Here is a 14941-nt window from a genome sequence, read left to right as displayed (position 1 = left end):
CTGGTACCCACTTCCCAGCACATCGGTTTCTGCTGCTCAGCCTGCTGGTGCTAGCGCTTCTTTTGTCCTTTAGCCATCCACACATCTTCAATTGGCAAAGCAGGACCTTCCCTGGAAAGCATATCAATGTACTATGGACTCAATCCAGCTTCTGCTAATCCTAATGATTTAGACACCCACAGGCTTCAATGAGATCAGGCTTTCTGAGGAGATACCATCATAACAGCAGAGACACAGTGTGGCACATGCTCTTTAGCAGAAGGCTAAAGTGCTGATTTTAATAAGTTTGCAAACATCCTAGAATGTGGGATCTGCAATGGGAGGAGAAAAATGTGGTCACAAGACTTCAGCAGGGGAAACATAAGAAGGACATGGACCTGTTAGAGCAAGTCTCGAGGAGGCCATGAAGATGCTCCAAGGGCTGGAGCACCTCTCCTGTGAAGATGAGCTGAGAGAGCTGGGCTTGTTCAGCCTGGAGAAGAGAAGGCTTTGGGGAGACCTTACAGCAGCTTCCAGTGCAGACTGACAATGAAGAATAAGACTTAAATTCTCCTGTCAACAATTTGGGGACCACTCTGGCTCCTCTCCTTTCCAGAGGATGCCCACAGCATGTTGGCTTCAGTGACACTTCTACAGAGGTGGTTTTCTCAATGCCCATGTTGACCTCTTTGTGTCCAGGTCTTCCTTGGCCTCTTGGGCCAGTGCCATAAGGCCATAATGTTGCCAAACCTCCTGGGTTTTTGTTTCCTGTCTTGTCAGCTGCCTCCCCTGAATCAGCATGTGAAGTTGCCGCCTCTCCCATTTCCTTCCTCATTGCCTAGTCCCACTGTGATTAGTGCAACCTCTCTTATCCAGCAGTTCCCAGATAAAGATATCCCCAGGAGCATCTGCTGGCTCACACTAACTCTGAAAGTAAATACAAACACCACGCTGATTTTTGTCCACCTTTGCTTCTCCACCTTGAAAGGAAGAAATACCTGGGCCAGCACTGTCTGTCTGCCTTTGCCTTCTCCTGTGGGCACTAATTGCTGTGCAGCACTCCTGGGGTGGGAGTGCTACTGGCTCTGCTCTGGCCCTGCTCCACCATGGCTTAGAGCTGCATAGTTTGTTCACCTCCCTGCAGTAAATTGTTCGTGTTTTTGATGGATCTTCAGTGAAATATTTTAATGTGTTCTTGTCGAATGTTCCGTTCCCCCCCCAGCAGCTATTGACAGATGAAAGCACTAACGCTGGCTTTACATGGGAATTTAATTGTAGCAGCTGTCATGCAGATCCCCAATACAAATATTTTCCACTGTTAATGGTTTCACTGTGGGTTTTTTTTGTGTGATCAAATGTAATCTTATTTAATGGAGTTTTATTGCCATGATGCCTTATTCTTTTCACCAGGCTGGACTTTATTTTTAAATCAAGAGAGATTGTTTAGAGGTGAGCCAGAAATATGACTTAAGGGATTGAATGGGATGGGAAGCCCGGGATAAACTGAGCAATTGTAGATCAGCCAGGGCAGGTGAAGTGTAAGGACAAGAGCAGGAAAGGGGCCAGTGTGGAAGGGACAGTCAAGAAGAGGGAGAAATTCAGTATGAGTTTACACATGTATGGCTGGGGTTAAGGGAAACTGCACTGTGAGGAGTTGGAAGAGTTTTGAGAGAGGGAGGCCTTGCAAATGAGTTGTGTCCAAGGCAGAAATCATGGGTAGTTGCAGAAACAATTCAGTTCAGAGCAGCACTGGAGACATGCAGCAAGGGCCACTTCTTCAGTGGCCACAGGTGAGTCTGGCCGTGGCTGTGTGTTTCCCTCCCAGCAGCAGTGCGACCATAGGCACAGCTGTTACAGCTGGGTCCTGGCATCATGGACTGGGCTTGGCTTTTGGCAGCCCTGCGAAATGGGCAGGAGGCTGCAGATAGGAGCTGGCTGGAAGCTGGAACTGGCACTAGAATGAGCTGGTCCTTTTTGCTTAGAAACAGGTTATGAAGCAATGCCAAAATGCTGCACACACACAGCTGGAGTGTGCAGCTCCTGCATCTCTTCTCTGGGTACATACAGCCACCATAATGATCGTGTATTCATTTCCTAGGTTGTCCGAACAGAGAAGAACAGCCTGAACAACAGGTTCCTGCCGTGGGATGAGATCGAGACGGAGGCCATCCTGTCCATTGATGATGATGCTCACCTTCGCCATGACGAGATCATGTTTGGGTTCCGGTGAGTAGCCTTTGCACATGTGACCTTTGGACTGATGTTTCCTGTTGTTTTCCACATCTAGAGTCTGCTCAAATGCAGCATGGCCTCGTGACTAAAGCCAGGGCCAGAATTAGGGCTAGCACATCTCTTCCCATGGCTTTCCAACTCACTTTCTTGGAGGAGTATTATGCTCTAATGAACTGTTTAACAAGTGCAGGCAGGTGGGCTGATTTCAGCCTGTCCAGACAACCCTTAATCTCATGCTTCTTAACCTCAACTTGCCAGTTTTTGCTGTGCTAATAATGGTCTTTGGTGCCTGGCTTCCTAGGGTGGAAGGAAACAGGAAAACAAATCCAAGAGGCTGTTGCACTCCATCCTTCACATGCCATTGGCAAGGCCAGGGCATTTGCAGCCACTGAAAGACATGGTGCACATGTGCTCACAGTGGGCCGCCATCCTCTTTGCTCCCTGTGACGTTGGGATGTGACAGCGATTTTGCATGTGTTTTGCAGAGCATGGAAAAGAGAGATGTTACACGGAAAAGGCTGGTGCTGATTGCTGTTATTCCTACCCCCTTTCTGCTCCAGCATCTACATTTTCCTTTGACCTGGCAAAATACTTCCCTGGTTACGCGGCTAAGGGAGAAAGCAGTTACGTGGGCTCTGCCATGGGAGGTCTCTGCAGGCTGCTCCATCAGATCGTACAGCTCAACCTCACCGACTGCCAAAGAGGCACTGGGCAGTGAGGATGGCACAAGGAGAGCACTGGAGTTTGTATGGCTGCAGCTCGTCAGCCCACCGAGCCAGGAGCAGGGGCTGTGACTGCTGCTCAGAGCTGGCTGGGGCGCTGGTGACAGAGCCCAGCTCACTGCTCTCACCAAAATGTGTTGGCTCATGTCTGGGGGGAAGATTAAAAGGCACAAAACAGGCTCTCTCTCAGAGATGAGAAATGAGGTGTTAAAGTGATTAAAGCAGGGGAGTAGGCGTCAGGACTCCTGGCTTCCCTTCCATGCCCTGTTTCAGGGTCTTTATCTGGACTTGGCTGTTTTCTCATCCTCTGGTCTCCGTTTTCCTTCGCTCACCCACAGCGCCTGGCTGAGGCTTTACAGATTAGCCCTGGAGAGCATCAAATGAAAATTATAAGCGTCATGTATTATTCTCACTCATACCCCTGCTTACAAACACCTGGGTCTTACAAAGCCTCCCTGTGTTAGCGCATTAAGCCAGGGAAGAGATGGTGTTCCAGTGACTGAGTGAACCTCTGCCTATAACAACTGTGTTCTGTTGAAACTTTGCTTTGGGCTGTAGTTCTCAGGGCCAAAAGCCTCTTCTTGCTGTCTTCACTGCTCAGGAGCAAGGTGGAGGCGAGCACCCTGAGCAAACCTCTCTGAGGAGCACACCCAAAACGATTCTCCAAAGAAATCCTTATTTTTGTGGCTGAGCTGGGAAGAAGAAAGTGTCGCATTCATAGGAAAGTGAGACGTGGGAGAAGTGAAAGGGAATGAGTAGTTTCAACTCCAGCTTTTCAAAATGATCACACTGGATTAACAGAAACCACAGTGAACAAGTGCTTGTGGGGAGGATGGTGCCAGGGAAGCTGCTGGCAGTGTTAGTTACTCCATTTTTGTTACCAGGTTATATTGGAGTTTCATTATTTGAGTAGAGGATATAATAATGAACGTGTCTTTGCTTCTGGCTGTGTGTAATGAACGCTCAGGACTGTTGCAACCATGGTCTCTTTGGCAGGCTGTGGCTGCCCTGCAGCCATCACTTCTGTAGCTTGCCATAGGAACAGGAGATGTGGGAGGAACTAGAGAGGGATGTGAGTGGGGGCTGTCGGAGGAACATCACTGTCCCATATGGTATCCTTGACTCCAAACTGGAGAGGCATGGATTTGATAGATTGACCACTCAATGCATAAGAAATGGGCTGGATGGTTGCACTGAGAGTTGTTGTCAATGGCTCAATGTCCAAGTGACAAGTGGTGCTCCTCAGGAGTCGGTGTTGTCACCGATGCTGTTCAACGTCTTTGTAGGCAACATGGACAGCGGGATCGAACACACCCTCACTGAGTTTGCTGGCAACACCAAGCCATGTGGTGCAGTGGATATGCTGGAGGGAAGGGATGTCATTCAGAGGGACCTGGACAGGCTGGAGAGGTGGGACAGTTCAAACCTCATTTTGGGCCATGGAGGTTTTTTGTTAGTTTTCTTTTTAAGCTACAGAACAGTACTTACGGGTTAGAAAATCCCTAATTTATGAGTTAAAAACACTTTCCCTGTGAATGGGTAACTTGAATGTGCCTCTTGTAGAGGACCAAGGTGAGAAGCTCAGCTTTGTACTAAGCAACACTGGTCTGTGTTTGGGAGAGCTGACTGAGGGATGCTTCAGTTCACATCTTGCAGTTTTTAACCTCTAACAGGAGAAGGTCAACAAGTTCTGCCTGTCTGTTAAAGCTGAGATTTCTGTGTTCAGCCCTTTCCTGCCCTAGAATAGGAGGAGGAGTTATCTTAGGGTGAGCCCTTCTTCACGTGTCACTCAGGCAGCTGGGATGGCCAGTCAGCCCCTCCTACCCTCAGAGGAGCTTTGGTCTGTGGAGGTGGGTGAGCTTGCATTGAGCAGTCTGTGTAAAAAGACATCTTTTGCATGTTGGAATTTTCTGTATTTTTGTTTTTAATAATGAAATGGACTTAAAGAAGTCTGTTTAAACATCAGGTTTAAATGATGTTTATCCTTTTTGCTCAAACTACAATGTCTATAGGCCATTCTTTGGACAAGCAGTTGCTAAACCTTTGTTGTATAGGCATCTCCATCACTTGCAACCCCCTTCAAGAGCGAGTCTGTTGGTGTCGAGGGCATAGTCCTGAATGCAGTGGATCTCCTTCAGAGCCATGCTCATCTCCATATGGGCTCCCCGTCTTTGCGTCTGACTGAAAGGCTTTGTGTTTGCAGTGTCTGGAGAGAGGCAAGGGACCGCATCGTTGGCTTCCCGGGGCGCTACCACGCGTGGGACATCCCCCATCAGTCCTGGCTCTACAACTCCAACTACTCTTGTGAGCTGTCTATGGTGCTTACTGGTGCTGCCTTCTTCCATAAGGTGAGATACACAAACAGCTGAGCTTCCCCTTCCTTCTCAGAGTAACCAGAGTCTTTGTGTTTGTGGGAATGCTGGGGTTTTTTAAAGAGCACATTTTCAGGTCACAGCTCCTTTTTCCTCGCTTCCTCCAAACTGAAACACAGCCAGCAACTGGTGTGTGGCTCTCCTCGAGGAGCAGCGTATGTTCAAGCCACATGAGAAGCACCACAGTGCTGAAGCAGGCAGATGGAGTGCAGGGCCGAGCATATTCCAGTGTTGGTCATGGTGAGGGTGAGGCAAGCCACAGGGTTTGCGTGCCCTGTGTCCTTACTGTAGCACCTTGAATCTTACAGACTCTAAGTGTTGCAAGGGGTAATTTGAAGGGAAGCTGTGGGTTCTTGTGGCTGTGTGCTGACACAGGCTGGCTGGTACGTGTGGTTGGTGGCTGGTTTATGTTGGAAGGGAGCAGTGCAGGACGTGGCTCTGTGACATGTGGCTGTGTTGGAGCAGTGACAATGGGCAAACAGACCTTGAGAAAAGGATGAAGTATTTTCCAAGGGGACTGTCCTGAGCTGTCATATCACACTGTGAAGGTTAGCCACCAGCTCCTGCTGCTGTGCTGACTCTGCAGCAGCAAAGGTAACAAGATCTGAGGGGGCTGAAACCACTATTCCTCAATTTCTGAGGTGACAGGAGCCTCAGGACTCAGTGAAGATGATGGCTCTGGGATAGACTTGCTGCAGCTATGGCTACAGCAGATCTCCTTAGTGCAGGATGAGCTCCATTATGGGGAGTCTCTCTGCTGGCACCCTTGAGCTCCAAGTCTGATACATCCCAGCATGTGGTCTGGATACTCACCTGTGGTGCCACAATTGCACCAGGTCTGGTGCAGATGGCACCAGCAATGGTTAGGGACTTGCTGCATGGAACCACCTTGAGCAGCATTGTGCCTTTGTGTCCTCTCCAGTACTACGCCTACTTGTACTCATACGTAATGCCTCAGGCCATCCGTGACATGGTGGACGAATACATCAACTGTGAGGACATCGCTATGAACTTCTTGGTCTCTCACCTGACAAGAAAACCTCCCATAAAGGTAAAGCACCAGGCAGGAATTTGTGCTATTTAGTGATTGGATTGATGGCTTTCAAAGGGAAGCAGTGTGTTAGCTGATCTGGTCAGGGGTGCAACCCGGGTCACTTCCTCTCCTCTCGGCATAGCCTGGTGCAAAAGCTGTACCATACAGCACGTGCTGCCCTTACCAGAATCTGGCTGTGTCATGTCTCTAAGCACTGTGTTGCAAGAGTGATGTGCTCAAAGCTGTCAGCATGTCCCCTCTCCTCGCCCTGGGGAGATGTAGTGTGTGCATGTGTTCAAAAAGGTGTGAAAACTCAGTATAACCCTTAGAAGCAGCCAAATCCCCACCATGGTGAGCAGGCAAACTGGGCTTTGACTTACGCTGCAGCTCAGACCAGACACTTTCCTGGCTCAGCAAAGGCCCTTCTGTGCAGCTGATCCAAAAAAGACAAATTGCCTGCTTTCTGTAGCACACAGCACAAGGAGGAATGATTTCCTTGCTGATTTTGTGCAGCTTGCCAGGGACGTTTAAGCTCACCCGCATGTGGAGCGCTGTTGGTCCAAACCCTGCAGCCCAGCTGAAATTGCCTTGCCCTGGGTTAACAAATGTCACAGTTCTGAGCGTGAATTTCAGATGCAGAACATTCTGCTCTTTGCCAAAATGGGTTTTGACAAACTGCTCATTACAGCCTTGCATATGTCTCACCATGCAGGCCACCTGCCTTGGAGATGGGCCTTGGCTGTAAACATGACGGGTAGGGTTTTTTGTGTGGTGTTTTTCACATGCAGGGCTATAGTGAAGTGGAGGTTGTAGAGTTCAGTGCAGCTGAGAGGAGAATCAGACCGAAGCCAAAGGCCATTGTAATGGGATGTGTGATTCAAGGCAGACAAGGAGGCCCTTTAACCAGCATGTGGTCCCTCAGCACCTCGTGAAAACTGGATCCCCCTCCATAGATCTTACTTAGGCAGAAGTTGCTCCCTGTGAGGGTGGTGAGGCCCTGGCACAGGGTGCCCAGAGAAGCTGTGGCTGCCCCATCGCTGTCAGTGTTCAAGGCCAGGTTGGATGGGGCTTGGAGCACCCTGCTCTAGTGGAAGGTGTCCCTGCCCATGGCAGGGGGTTGGAACTGGATGAGCTTTAAGGTCCCACCCAAACCATTCTGTGATTCTGCCTGAAGGGAAGGAGCTCCTTTCTGAGTCTTTTTTTCCTGAAGCAGCTTTTCAAATGTTAAACCAGAAAAAGGTAGCTAAGCATTAGTAGGTAATTGTGCCCCGCTTTATGTCTCTGCTCTGACAGACCATGTCCATCCTCACCTGGACACCCTCCAAAGCAGTCCCAGCAGCCAGAAGAGCACAACCAAATTCGTGCCCTGTCACAGTGACAGTGTGTGGCCTGTCACACAGGACATCTAGCCATGCCCCACTGTGCAATGCATTGGGCACAGGCAGGGTGTCCCCCGAGCCAGGCTGCTGCAGGCAGTGTGTCAGTGACCATCTTTGTCCCTCTCATTGCAGGTGACCTCCCGCTGGACTTTCCGCTGCCCCGGATGCCCTCAGGCGCTTTCACACGACGACTCTCACTTCCACGAGCGACACAAGTGCATCAACTTCTTTGTCAAGGTGTACGGGTACATGCCCCTGCTGTACACCCAGTTCCGCGTGGACTCGGTCCTCTTCAAGACCCGCCTGCCCCACGACAAGACAAAATGCTTCAAGTTCATCTAGCAGCAGGAGGCAGCCGGGCGCTCCCGGCTCTCCGAGCTCCAGCCGAGGCGGCTGAGGGCACAGAGGGGCTTTGCTGCGAGGGCAGAACACCTTTTGCTATTGGCTCCGGCCTCCCTCTCGCGGAGCAAAAGGGACGTCCTGGATTTGGATGGGCACGTTTCCCCCTCCTTCCCGCTCTGCCCATGGTGACTTGACCGAGCAACAGGGAACAGGATCTCACGGCTTCTGTAAAGACACTCCCTAGGATCGTACACTGAGGAATGGCCCGTTGGCTGGTGGCTCTGCCCCTTCGCTAGCCAAGGCAACCATTCTTTTTAATTATAATTATTGTTATTTAAAATGAAAGTGGTTTAGATTTCCCGCGTGAGGGTTTTCTGTTTTTTAAAATCCTTTTCTTTGTCTCCCTCTACCTACCCTCTTTTCCACTCTGGACCTGTCTGTCTGCTCAAGGGGGACCGTAGCAAGGCCAGGTTGGAGGTGTTTCACTGCAGAGAGGTTATTCCAACATCAAGGCAGCTCTGGGCACCACCGTTGTCTCCATCCTTTCTCCCGTGGGGAGCCCTTCTCCCCTCTTGCACACCGCATCCTGGCTCGTCTTGCCCTGTGGCTACTACTGAGGACTTTAACGGTGTCATCTGCGGGTGACGAGCTCTGTGCTGTGCTCTGCTCACCACCCTCAGCCCTGCCCTCGGTGAGGGGTGAGCGGGGAAGAGGTTTGGCCCTGGAGGGTCCTTCCCTGGCTCCCAGCACCACACTGGGCCTCAGGCTGCAGCCACAGGGGAGTTCAGGTGCTGCAGTCTCCGTTCTTGGTGTCCTTTCCACTCCATGCAGTGCACAGGCAGGCACTGCTAAACCTCTGGAAACAGGGAGTGTGCCTGGGGCTTAGGGGTGATCCATCTGCAGCGCAGTGGGGGCTGGCAGTGCCCCAGGCTCATGCATTTAAGTGGGCTGCCTTGGCTGGTGGTCTTCTGCAGGTACTGAAGCACTGAAGGCAGCGGTGGAGAGTCTTGGGATTTGGCCTGGGCTTTCCACAAGAGCTTTGGGAGTTTTCCTCCTGCTCTTCAGGGCATCACTCACTGGCCCTGGGGATCTGCTCCAGTAGCACCCCGAGATCTGCTACTGGAGCCGTTGCTGGTAAAATAAACCTCTTTCCCAAAAGCATCCAAGTGTGGACACGGGTGCTGAGCGCTGGCTCTTCAGGTGCCTGGTCCCTGCTAGCGGAGTGGGCACAGTGCAGCTCTTGGTGCCAGTGTGGTGGGTGTCGGGGTCTCAGGGCCTTCTCTTGAGATCGATTTGCATTTTGCAGGGTGGAGGAAGGAGAAGACACCAACCCCATTCTGTGCGCAGCCAAGCAGAGCTGAAGTGAAGCGCCTGCCTGGCCTGGGTGTGCCAGAGTCTGGGCTGCACCATGGGCTGGGGTCTCTGCCTCATCTCTTGTATCACATCCTGGAGCAAAACTTGCCCATGTTGGGTTTGCCCATGGGCCTCAGCATAACTGCCTTAAACCCCATCCTGCCCCCCCCAAGGTTAACCCCACCCAGAGATTTCCTTCATGGGAGCTGGGAGATGCCACTGGGATTGTGCTCAAGGGCTCTATAAGCTTGTCCCTTCTTGTGCAGTGCTCTCCCTCGGTGCATCCCAGGTGCTTAAGAGCAGTCTGGAGAAGCTCTGGCTGGTTTGATGGGAAGGTGAAACGTGAGTGACATCAGTGTCCCTGGTTTTCCAAGCCCCATGCAGCTCAGCATCCTGTGCCCTGCAGCAGCAGGCTGTTACCCTGGTTGTGTCTCTGGTGTGTCCTGGAACAGGAGCAGGGAGGGTCCATCTGCCTCTCCTGCAGCCTGCCCCATGGTTTGGGGTGTGAAGTGGCCTCTCCAGCCATGTTTCACCCACTTTCTCATGTCAGCCCCACAGGAGCACCAGCACTTGCTCCTTGGTAAGGGGAAGAGAAGGGGCAACAGTCCCCAGCAGAGCCACTGGCTGCTGCCTTCCCCAGCACTACAGACTGCAGCGAAATACGGATCACAGCATCTTTTCCTTTCTGTGGGTGGGGTGTTTTTCCTTTCCACTCTTGTTTTAACATCAGGTGCTCAAAACAGAGCACAGGAAGGCTCAGCCTCCTTGAAAACATGACTGGAGCCTCTTGCAAGGCCCCAGAACACCTGGAAGGATGTGTGCTACTCGGAGTGGAAACATGGCACTTGGCGCCAGCCCCGGCGTCGCTGAGGGGCCTGACCCTGCTCTGCCGCTGGCTTTAATTCTCCCCTCATTAATGGGTGGTTCGGTAGCAGTGATGCAGTCACTCACACACAGCACAGGCCCCTGTGTCAGCCAAGGGTGGAGGCAGCTCTGGCTTTGCGAGCTCCCTGCCCACACAGCTGGAGCCACACAGGAGCGATGCCAACATGGATTGCACTTTACTGGAATAGAGGCACTTCTCAGCAGCTGATTGCTAAAAAACTTGAGGGAAATTTGATTACTCTGGTGCGAGACCGTAGCACAGGGAGCTTGGAAAAGGTGGGAGTCATGAGAAGTATTTGCATTGCCATCTGCATCTGCTTGGGGGTCACTGAGCCGCATTGCTTTGGCTGCAGCTGGAACCAGCAGCAAGTCCGATGTTGGGGGTTTCTTCTTCACATTGGTGTGTCTCAGTTCAAGATGTAGAGCTCAGCAGTGGAAATCCAGATTGCTCTTCGCGCACTCACCTCTTGCTCAAAGTGTTTGGTTTTTGGATGATCCCTGGTGCTGCAATAGCCAGGGTCAGGCTTGGAGCACTGCAGTTGGCTGGGATGAGGCTGCGTGTCGGGATCACGGTGCATGTCATGGGACGGTTGCTTCCTGGGAATGGAGGACTGGGATGGAGGCCCCCTGAAGGGAAAGGATTTGGGAGTGAAGGGCTGCTGTATGTCACTGGTGGCAGCTGCACGGGGCGGGACATGCTGGGCAGTAGCAGTGTTGCAGGAGATGGAGTCCCATAGAGCCAGCAAGAGCATCTCGTTCCCCATGTGCAGAGCTGGTGCTGCCCCTCTTCCTGCTGCTGCGGCTCTTTCCCAAATCGCCTCTAAAATCACTCCAGAGTAAGAGACTCGTGATTCACAGCCCAGCTCTCTGCTCCTGAGACACCCCAGGACCTGAGCTGTCCTTGGGCTTTCTTCCACCATCAGGGAGGAGAAGGGCATTTCTGGAGACCGCTCCCAATGTGCCACCTTCCTGAACCTCCTCTGCAACCCATCGCCCTCTTGGGATTCCCATGGAGTCCCAGGATAACTCTGAAGCTCAGGTCAGGTTGCACGGCTCATCCCAGCTCCGGAACACGCAGTCTCCGCCAGCCCAGCCCCAAGGAGCCAGGAGGGCCCCTTGGCAGCTGCACCTTTCCCAAGGGAAAGGCCTCTTCCCCTTTCCCGTGTTTCTGCTGCTTCTCCCAGGGGCTGGGGGTTGTGGGTGCCGGCTGCGGAGCGAGGTTTTTTGTCTCATTCACTGTAAATAGCATCGTCTGCGGTGACCCGGCCCCCCGGGGCCCCGCTGGTGTCGCACAGCCCCTGTCCCCCCCGCGCCGTGGTCGTGAACCTGCTCCGTGAGCACTGGGTGTGAAATGAAACCATCAAAAACCGAGAGGAAAGAGACTCCATCAACACGAGCACAATGTCGAGGTTTTGTAAAAGGATCCAATAAATGGAGAGTTTAACTTGAGCGTGTCTGCGTGTCTGCTCCACGGGGGCTGGGGGAGAGGGGAGGGGGCCAGGACGGGGCTTGCAGCAGCAGCAGAGCTCCTGGGGCACCCCAAAAATACAATCAATTATAGAATCAATCCCGGGTTGGAGGGGACCTCAAGGATCATCTGGTCCAACCTTTCTTGGCAAAGCGTGGCCTAGACTGGATGGCCCAGCGCCATGTGCAGCTGGATCTTAAGTGTCCAACACTGGGGAGCCACCACTTCCTTGGGGAGATTATTCCCATGGCTGATTGTTCTCATGGTGAAAAATCCTCTTCTTGTGCCTAGTCGGAATCTCCCCAGCAGTAACTTGTGCCCATCACCCCTTGTCTTTTCCATGTAACTCCTTGTAAAAAGGGAGTCTCTGTCTTCTTTGTAGCCACCCTTTAAACACTGGAACATGGGGATAAGGTCTCCCCTGAGCCTTCTCTTCTCCAGGCTGAGCAAGCCCAGCTCTCAGCCTTTCCTCACACAGCTGCCCAGTGCTTGGATCACCTTTGTGGCCCTTCTCTGGACCCTCTCCAGCCCATCCACATTTTTTGTGTACAGCAGGGATCAAAACTGCACACAGTATTCCCAGTGTGGCCTGACAAGCTCTGAGTAGAGCAGGACACAGACATCTTTATCTGCTGGTGATGCCCTTTCACCAGCAACCTGTTGGCTTTCTTTGCCACAGCTGCACACTGTTCACTCACATTGAGCTTGTGTCCCATAGGACCCCCAGGTCCCTTTCCACAGAGCTGCTCCCCAGCCAGGCAGATCCCTGTGCTGCACTCCTGGATTTTGCTTACCCAAGGACTCTTGTCCATGTTGAACTCCATAAGGTTTGTGATAGCCCCCTCTTCCAGCTTATCCAGTTCATCCTGCAGGGTGGCTCTCCTTCCCAAGTGTCCACTTCCCCACTTCCCCACTCACTTCCACGTTGCCTTTTTTTTCATTTCCTCATGAGGGTTTGTACATTGGGATGGGGGAACACGGGAGAGGAGAAAGGGAAAAATGCCCGTAATAATTCATTCCCTTCTATCAGGATGGAGGGCAGGAGAAGTGCTTTACACTTTACACTCCACTCCTCCACACTCGGTGTCCTAAATGTTCCCCTGCAGATGACACATTCCTCAAGGAAAAGCAATTTCACTGACGTTGTTCCCTATGTTTCTGCCTATCAGTGCCATAAAAGCAACCAGCTCCTAAGAGATGGAGAGCATCGCACCTTCCCACAGCCCTGCCTTGTGCCTGGCCACCCTGAGACAGGCAAGTAGAAGGAAATTAATGGATTTGGTTTGGTCTTTTTTCCCTTGGCTGGAAATGCAGAAAGCGTCCTGCAGGCCTGGACACCAGCAGCAACACAAAGCCAAGGTCACACTGGGTCCATCACTCCCAGCTTCAGTAACTGACTGCTTCTCCAGGGCAGCCTGCACCACTTGTCTGTTTAAAAACAAAGGGGAAAACAAGCTTAAATCCAGGAACATGAGGTGTTTTGGGAGTGGGACTGGTGGGAACAGGGAACTCCCCAAATCCCTACCTGACCACTTTGGGGCTGACCAAGTGTTAAAGCCTGTTGTTAGCGGTATTAGGAGCCCTCATTTGGGCTTAAAACCCCTGGGCAGAGCAGAGTTTTGCCCATGATGCGACCAAATGGCTGCAGGATATAAGGAAGAAAACCAGGCATCACTGGCACCTGCAGGCACCCTATGGCCCACAGCCCCATGCTGCAATTGAGATGCTCAAAATAGTAAATACTAAGAGCAGCCAGAGGGAAATGAGCAGTTACTAACCAGGCAATTAATAAAAGACCTCAACTGTGCTCAGTGTCGTGCCTGCGAGGGAAAGATAACTGTCACTGTGTGCTTCAACCCAGTCATTTAATGTAGGAATGGAGAAAGGAAATGACCCTGGGTCCAGCACCACCCCTTCTTGTGACCACCAGCCTGGGCCCAGCTCTGCCCTGGGGAGGCAGCAAGCCCTGGGCAGAAACCCAGCACAGCTTGGTTTTACTTTTCCCTGCAAGACTGAAAAGGAGAAGGGAGGTAACAGCCATTCCTTCCACCTTGGTTTTCATGGAACCACAGCCTTGCTCTGTCCCTCACCATTGTTGTTACCACATACCCATTAACATCAAGAAATCATAATAATGCAGTTTTAGCAGGAGGGGGGCAGTGTTTGTGCCTTTGGTTATTGCTGCAGTAGGAGCTAGCTGGTTGTTAGAGGTTTCCTCAGCAGGGAGCTCATGCTAACCCCACAGCTTGGCCTAATTGTACTGAATTATGTTCTGCCTCAGGACATTCACTCACATAGCTTTAATTACCAGCGGCAGCCCAGGGTTGCTATGCTTGAGCTGGAGACATCATCCTTCTGTGTGCTCAGGGACAAGGAGAGGAGCGTGTCCTGGGGACACCGAGGGGCAGCCAGTGAGACAAGACAGGGGAATACTTCAATCTTTGGCTGTAGCCAAGGCAGAGAGCCTTTAATTGTTCAACCTGCCAGTAAAAATGCAGCAAACTGACACCACGACTTCTGAAAGGGGAGTTTGGGAAGATCACTGCATCTTCCGGCTGAATAAATCCCTCTTGATTTAGGAGCCTGCTGTGGTGCTGCTCCCTTGCATCAGTCCACAGGACAGATGTAGGATGAGGCCAGTGATGTCTGGCTCTAACAAAGCTGTGGCCAGGGTACATCACCTGCTACTGGCTCCTGGTCAAGGCTGACCTGAGCTCCTGGGCAGTGTCTTGTGGCCCCAGGTGTGCTCATGGGAGAAGTACTGCATCCCCAGGAGTGAGAATGCCCCCTCGACCTCAGAGCTGCCTCCTCGGAACACAGGTCCCCATGGCATGCCCTGGAGAGCAGGACTGGGAGGCTTGGCTGTCACCTCAAGGTCATCGGGAGAGACTTGGCTTGGTACCTGTGGGCCACAAGACCACCTGTGATGGATCCTCAAAATGATGAGGCCCAGGTGGTGGTTTTCAAGTGATGAGTCCTTAGTGGAGTCAGAGGTGATTGGTCCCAGGTGATGGGTCCTCAAGGGATGGGTTCTAACAGATCACGGTCCCAGGTGATGTCTCCTCAGAGAACGGGTTTGCAGTCCAGGGGTCCCAGTGGATGGGTCCCATGGGATGGGCTCACAGTTCATGAGTCCTGGGCGATGGGTCACATGTGATGTGTAAATGGGGACCCGT

At 52.1% G+C, this 14941-nt stretch overlaps 1 protein-coding gene across 10 annotated transcripts in view; it reads left to right on the top strand.

Annotated features, from left to right (window-relative positions):
• EXTL3 (exostosin like glycosyltransferase 3) overlaps nucleotides 1-8417 on the top strand; it is a 154487-nt gene extending 146070 nt beyond the window's left edge. For all 10 annotated transcript variants that reach the window (XM_061461113.1, XM_061461111.1, XM_061461114.1 and 7 more), the window contains 4 exons: nucleotides 2078-2205; nucleotides 5137-5281; nucleotides 6228-6356; nucleotides 7850-8417. In XM_061461113.1, coding sequence (XP_061317097.1) covers nucleotides 2078-2205; nucleotides 5137-5281; nucleotides 6228-6356; nucleotides 7850-8059 — 612 coding nt within the window. In that variant the 3' untranslated portion in view covers nucleotides 8060-8417. The remainder of the gene's footprint in view (nucleotides 1-2077; nucleotides 2206-5136; nucleotides 5282-6227; nucleotides 6357-7849) is intronic.
• Nucleotides 8418-14941: the final 6524 nt, after the last annotated feature.

Source organism: Pezoporus flaviventris, unplaced genomic scaffold (genome assembly GCF_033815535.1).
Source record: "Pezoporus flaviventris isolate CSIRO_AGI_PZ_B2104156 unplaced genomic scaffold, CSIRO_AGI_Pfla_v1 ptg000031l, whole genome shotgun sequence".
Classification (NCBI taxonomy): domain Eukaryota; kingdom Metazoa; phylum Chordata; class Aves; order Psittaciformes; family Psittacidae; genus Pezoporus; species Pezoporus flaviventris.
Note: the sequence above shows the minus strand (reverse complement) of the source record. Positions and strands in the feature narration are given on the sequence as shown.